The sequence below is a fragment of the Austrofundulus limnaeus genome, unplaced genomic scaffold, assembly GCF_001266775.1.
Source record: "Austrofundulus limnaeus strain Quisiro unplaced genomic scaffold, Austrofundulus_limnaeus-1.0 Scaffold334, whole genome shotgun sequence".
Classification (NCBI taxonomy): Eukaryota; Metazoa; Chordata; class Actinopteri; order Cyprinodontiformes; family Rivulidae; genus Austrofundulus; species Austrofundulus limnaeus.
The window spans coordinates 156595-163160 of NW_013952736.1; the positions used below are offsets into that span (position 1 = coordinate 156595).

General features: G+C 35.5%; 1 protein-coding gene across 1 annotated transcript in view; it reads right to left on the reverse strand.

The window, feature by feature from the left end:
* blmh (bleomycin hydrolase) overlaps positions 1-6566 on the reverse strand; it is a 36890-nt gene that overhangs the window by 26300 nt on the left and 4024 nt on the right. Inside the window, exons 3-6 of the mRNA XM_014022532.1 lie at positions 5534-5643; positions 2549-2690; positions 2293-2381; positions 2091-2183 (exon numbers count right to left, since the gene is read on the reverse strand). Of these exons, the coding sequence (XP_013877986.1) occupies positions 2091-2183; positions 2293-2381; positions 2549-2690; positions 5534-5643 (434 nt within the window). The remainder of the gene's footprint in view (positions 1-2090; positions 2184-2292; positions 2382-2548; positions 2691-5533; positions 5644-6566) is intronic.

The following is a 6566-nucleotide window of genomic DNA, read 5'->3' on the forward strand; positions in this document are numbered from 1 at the left end:
CTGCAAAAACTGTCCATTTTACCAAGTTTTTAAATCTTTTATCCAGCCAAAAAGTCTTCTGATCTTGTTTTGAGACTGATTTACTAAACAAGAACTGATTGTGTAAGAATAATAATCTTGTTTTCAGAATGTGTAAGATTATTTGTCTTGTTAGTGTGAAAATTTGACTCAAATTAAGTCAAAAATTTCTGCCAATGGAGGAAGAAAATTTTACTTGGTAAGATTGTTGAAATACTTGATTTGACTCAAATTAAGTCAAAAATTTCTGCCAAAATATGGAGTAAGAAAATTTTACTTGGTAAGATTCTTGAAATAAGAAAAAATTGAGTCAAATCAAGTATTTCAAGAATCTTACCAAGTAAAGTTTTCTTACTCCATATTTTGGCAGAAATTTTTGACTTAATTTGAGTCAAATTTTCAGACTAACAAGACAAATAATCTTACACATTCTGAAAACAAGATTATTATTCTTACACAATCAGTTCTTGTTTAGTAAATCAGTCTCAAAACAAGATCAAAAAAGGCTTTTTGGCTGGATATACGGTTTTAAAACTTGGTTAGGTGAACATTTTTTTGCTCTGCTGAGCAATACCTAATGTCCAGTTAAAACAAGTTTGTATTGTTTCAATGGTACTGTTCAGTGTTTTTAAATAAAACAAGATTGGAACGAAGGTGTTTTGTCATCTTTTAACACCTGACTGTGTCAGTCATTAAAAAAAATCTGTATCATCCAAAATGGGAATGTCAAACTTTTTAGACATCTGTAATCAGGCAGAGAACTGCAATTGGTGCACCCCTAGTGAGAACATTAAAAGTAAATAAATGAATGGTTAGACAATCCAAATATTCCAGTTTGATCATAACAACATGACTTTTCATGCCAACAGAACAAGACAACAAAGCTAATCTAGATAGCTGAGTGTTTCTCCTAATTTGAGTTACAGGAATTTTATAGATTTTTATTGTAAATTGTATTTACATGTCAAAAGTGAGGTATCAAAAATACTGAAAAGAARCCCAACTGAAGATTGAGTTTGTAGATTATAGCAGCACATTCACAATCAAAGGTGGAATCAAAAACCTTCTCCAGATGTACTGCAGCAACACAGTAATTGGTCTTCATGTTCAAGTTTATGAATAAAAGTGACAAAAACCAAGGTCTACTTTCTCTGCACCACTCCAAAATCCTGGTGGATTTAGAGTTTCCATTTCCTGTAGGTTGTGTTTTTTAGAAAGTCACACTGGAATAGGAGACACTTCAATACAAAATGATTTTTCTTCTTCATTTCAACGTCTGATTTTGCGCTATGATGCAGTTTACTTGGCATCTGAAAATACATTTCCTCTAAAGGTATTTTTAATCTGAAAAGAGCTTCACTGAGTGAGAAGTAGTGGAGAGCTCAGAAGCTAGGTTTCACTTTCACTTTGACCCGAGAGCCTGCAGGAGTCATGGGCGGGGTGTGTGTGGAGGGGGTGCGCTCTGCCATGAGGAAGTTTGGCTGAAAGACACGTCCCAGGGGTGTTTCTGGTACCAAAAGGCGTTTCTGGTTTCCACCTGTCGTTTTGCTCCTCAGCATGGCTTCCTAAAAATGCTGCAGGATTTCTCAAACATGCATGAATGAGTCAAAGCAAGGCTTTGGGCATKTTTTTATGAGAATATAACATTATGGCATGATATAAAACTCAAAAAAGTTGATTTTACATGATATTGCTCCTTTAAACAGCCTGTATTGTTTTGTTTTGTTTTTTTGTTTTTTTAAAGAACAGTGGCTACAGAAGAAAAAGGACCAAATATTACCAGGCAGGAACCCTGCAGACTACAAAGTAAAACAGATGAAACCAAACCGGTGCAACAGCTTCAGTACAAACTTCTCTGACCTTTGACCGTCCAGACAGTACCGCAGATCTGAGAAATGTCGTAACGTTGGAAAACACAGACGACTGCAATTTATAGTAATTTCAGGAACCACAACGACTCCGTACTTCCCCACGCCAAAACACAAGTTGCCTTCCTAAGTTCCTCATGACAAAATTTGTTCCTGATGACAACAAAACATAAATATAATTTGGATTTTTCCTCGCAGTCTCACCTCCTCTATCATGCTGTCGATGGCTTCAGAGAGTTCGGCTTTTGAAGAGTCGCTGGCCACCATGTTCCTCAGTCTCAAGCAGTATTCTCTCAGCTGAAGCAAAACAAAAAAAGAAAAACCGCACTGCTTAAGAAAATAACTCTTAATGATGTTTTACATGAGCTTGAATAACTTAAGAGTTCAAGAATAAGTCCAAATGTACTTTATGGTTGAGGATGTCGTTCATTCTGCGCGAGGCCTCCGAGCTGTGAGACTCTGGGAAGCATTTCTTTGGAATGACACCGTACTTCTCTAAAAACAAGATGGCGTAAAACTGTTTTTTTTTTTTCAAAATAAATTTAAAAACTACAATTCAGAATAATTAATCATACGCCTAAAATTACATGAAGGTTGTCCTTTCCCCAAACAGAACGTTTGTGCAGCGTACTCAAAGAAAAATCAAACTAGTATGAACTAACCGATTAGATTAACCAGCATGTCCCACTGTCCTCCATCATTAGTGGGATTGGTGAGAAGGAACTGGACCAGACGCCCGTCCACTGGCTCTTTCCTCTGTGCCGTCTCCACACAGGCATGGAGAAAATAGTAGCAACGCTCGATCTGTCCAAACATGAACACAAAACGAGGTCAATTTATAAAATTACATAAATAAAATGAGCCATCCTAAATCACGTTAATGGAAAACTTTTAGGTTTGTTATGTAACAAAACTGACTTCACCCAAGCTTCTATTGTATAAACTGAACATGATGTATATTTACATTGATTATAGTGATATTATTCAAAATCTTGGCCTATAAACCCCGTCGCACTATAAAGTTTCAAACAACTTGTGCAAACTTGTGAAAATTTTGAAGACGTCTACACGGAAGATGGAATTAAAAAATAAAAAAATAAAAATCTACTGGAAGCCTATTTTGGATGTATACATACTGCAATGCAAACAAGTTGGACAAATATAAAACCTGTTAAGTTTTTATAAGCATATATTATTTATAGTTGTTTTTAACAGTTATAGAGTAACAAGGCCTTAAGTACTGCGTGCAGCATGTCCTTAAAGATGAAGAAAAACTAACAAGTGCCTCTTTAGAAATCGTCTTAGTGAAAAAATTATTTCACGCCTGGTAAAGTTTCATGATTTTGTGAATGTAGATTTGAAAAAAAAGGAAACCATTTGTGGTTTTGTGACCAGCCGCGAGTAAAAGTGCCACAGAACCAATTCAAAAATACACTCTTCATTAGATCTTTATGTGTGGACACAACTGGTCAGTTCCTAGAATTAGAAGCCTAATTCTGCTTGAGAAAATCATTGGTCAATGTTGAACGCTTTGAGGAAGACRGTAAAATCTTGCACAAGATCATGTTAAAAATTACTAGAAACTCACGCTAGTCTGAAACTACATATAAAGATAGGATGAGTGGCCTTTGCACAGCTTTTTTCTCTTTTTCCCCCACAATAAAGGGCATTTTATTACCCTTGTCCCACAGCTAGTATTAGGGTTTGTGTTGGGGCAGTTTACTATTCTTGGCACAAAAACTAAGAAAATGTGTGTTTGGTAGATTATTTCTTTGTTGTAACAATGTATGTTGGTAATAAATCTTACACAGTTGGAAAGTTGGTTAATTTACTTTTCAAACGGTGCCACATTTGTAAGGAACACGCATTTGTGAGATGAGCAGTATGTGGGTTAAGCACATGAAAAGTTATCCAAGTCATTTCTGCCAAACAGCTTACTTTGTTGTTGTAACTGACACTTGTTTTAAGCTTCTAGTTCTACCAATCAGGTGCCCAACAGATATTTACAACAATGAACTAATCTACCAAACAAGCATCCTTACTTTTKGTGCCAAGAATGGTAACACAATTTGATCCATTTCAATTGCCTGAGCTTAAAATAAAGTTTATAATATAGTTTTATAAAAATGTGCCAGCTTCCAATGCAGATGTGTACATTGAGCCAAGGTTACAATAGTTTTGGCATTTTCATTATAGCTTAGTTTTATTTAGTTGTGACATTTTTTTTTTAATTCAGTTAGTTTTTATTAGTTTTTAGTGTGGATTTGCTAGTTTTTATTAGTTATTATTGCAGTTTTTAATGCTTAGTTTTAGTTTAGTTTTTATTAGTTCTAGTATTATTTTTTTTGTAGTTTGAATAAACATATTTGCCAATGCAACATCCAGCTTGAAGTGTTCCTGTGTTTTACAGACCATGGTGTGCCGTACGCTGCCCACAGTTAATGTGGAACTGCTTAATTAAAAAAATATATAAATAAAAATAAAAAGTTAGTTTAACCAGTCCACACGGCTCACAATAAATTGATAAACACTAAAACTAAGGATATTCTATCTATTATTTCAGTTAGTTTTATTTAGTTTTGTAAAAAAGATTATACAGTTTGTTAGTTATTGTTTTTTCATTTTATTGCAGTTTTTATTTATTTCAGTTAACTAAAATGTGTTTTTCCAATTTCAGTTTTCGCTATTTAATTAGTTTTAGTTAACTATAATAACCCTGCATTGAGCCTTAAATCTAATAAAGAACATTCTACACACACAGACACACACACACACACACACACACACACACACACACAAATGATGTTTCCATTCTTGGGGCCATGTTTGTCTCAGACTTCAGCAAGAAAGGATGTAAAACAACAATAACTGTGACAAATATTTCAACATTACGCAGCAGAAATCAGAGTTAAACAAATAYGTGAGCTTGTAAAGTTTAAACTTAAGTCACAGAATGGTCATTAGAGGATAACACAATGATACAGACATTTTGAAAAGAATTATTGTTGGTCCTACACCTTTGAAGAGCTTTTTGCTCTTTAAATAAATGTCTGCAAATCACAAAGGCATGACGTGAATGAAACTTGTGATTTTCTTAAGAAAAAACATGTCTTCAGACTTCCCCTGAAATTATGTCAGATTTACAACTAGAAGTGGACAAAAACATGCAGCTTCCCACCTTTGATGCTGTGCAACAACAGACGTGCAAAAGAAACAGGGTACTCTTAAAGCTCGACATTCAAATTGTGAGGTCCAGATTTATTACTACTTTTTGTGCCGGCCCGTGCACATTGCATTTGACACACAGAAAATCAGATTTTATGGTGGGATATATTGGGCTTTAACACACCGGACAAAGTAAATGGGACTAGAGTGGGAAAAAAAGCAGAGATGAAATCATTCAGGGAGGAATGACAGTGACGTCAGGCCTGAAAGAACACACTAACCACGACGCATAAAAGCTGTGTTTAGATGGGCAATGATTGCATAGAAATAAAGTGTTGCGTAACGACAATGCATCAACGCAAACAGCCATTTACAGCTTTGTAGCAAAAAGCTCTTAACAGCAAAGATAAATAAATAAGGAGGCCACAAAGAGAAAACTCCCACATTAATTATCATCACTGCAGATTTTCTGGATACATTACCTTGTCCCAGAAAAAGAGATAGGACTGACTAAACTCAAACTCCTCTAAATTAAACTTCTTCATGAAGGGAAGTCGCATGACGTTGAGGCACGAGAAGATCCAACATCTCCCTATTGAGAACAAGACAACAACAAAAATATATAATAATAAAAACAGAGAGAGAAAAATAAAACAGGTTATTGTAAACATAACAGGAAACTGGACGAGCGACACTCAGTAAMCTGATAATCCTGAATCACTTTTCCGTTTGGATCCTTCAGTGAACAACAATTACTTTGTAGAGTTAAAACGGACGTGTTCCGTTGAAAACACAAAGTAAAACTCTGACAGTCTATGTAGCTTTAAGTTAGATAAAACGTGTGTTTCAATCAGACACGATGGATATGTTTTTGAGATCTGACAGGAAATCTACCGGCATATACTGTAAGTCACTTTACCCTGACAGTGATAAATAGATCCAAATAAGGATACAGTGAGAAATATCCAAATATTTTATAAGTCCAAATAAAAACTTCAGACAGATGATGTGGACAGTAAAAGACGAGTTGTCGTAGTGCTGGGCAGTATACCATTTTGTACTGAATACCGGTTTTTATTTTTGTTATATGAATTTTTTGAATACCAGACATTCTGGTTTAAATAGCGGAACGTTTTGTCGCGGCCGCCAGTGAACTGTTGTTTCCCGGGGGACATTTTCCCTTGCTGCACCGCTATGTGTGTTAGCGTGCTAATGTTTGGAGCAGCTAGTTGCAGCCGCGGGTGGCRATTCCGCTGCTTATATTGACTGACGTTTAAAAAAACATCCCGTTTTCTCCGTCCCTGAATGTAGTAAACACCTCTTCGGTGACGTGCACAGTTAGATTTAACGTGGTTAGTTAATATGGAGACGTTATGCTGATGGAGACTTAACGTGGTTTTATTGTGAAAAGCCTGCAGGAAGTAGTTCGTAGTGGAGTTGGAATTGACTGGTGTTCAAGGTGAGTCGTGATGATAAGCATTAATAAATAACATAAAATAAACCTGATCATAATCT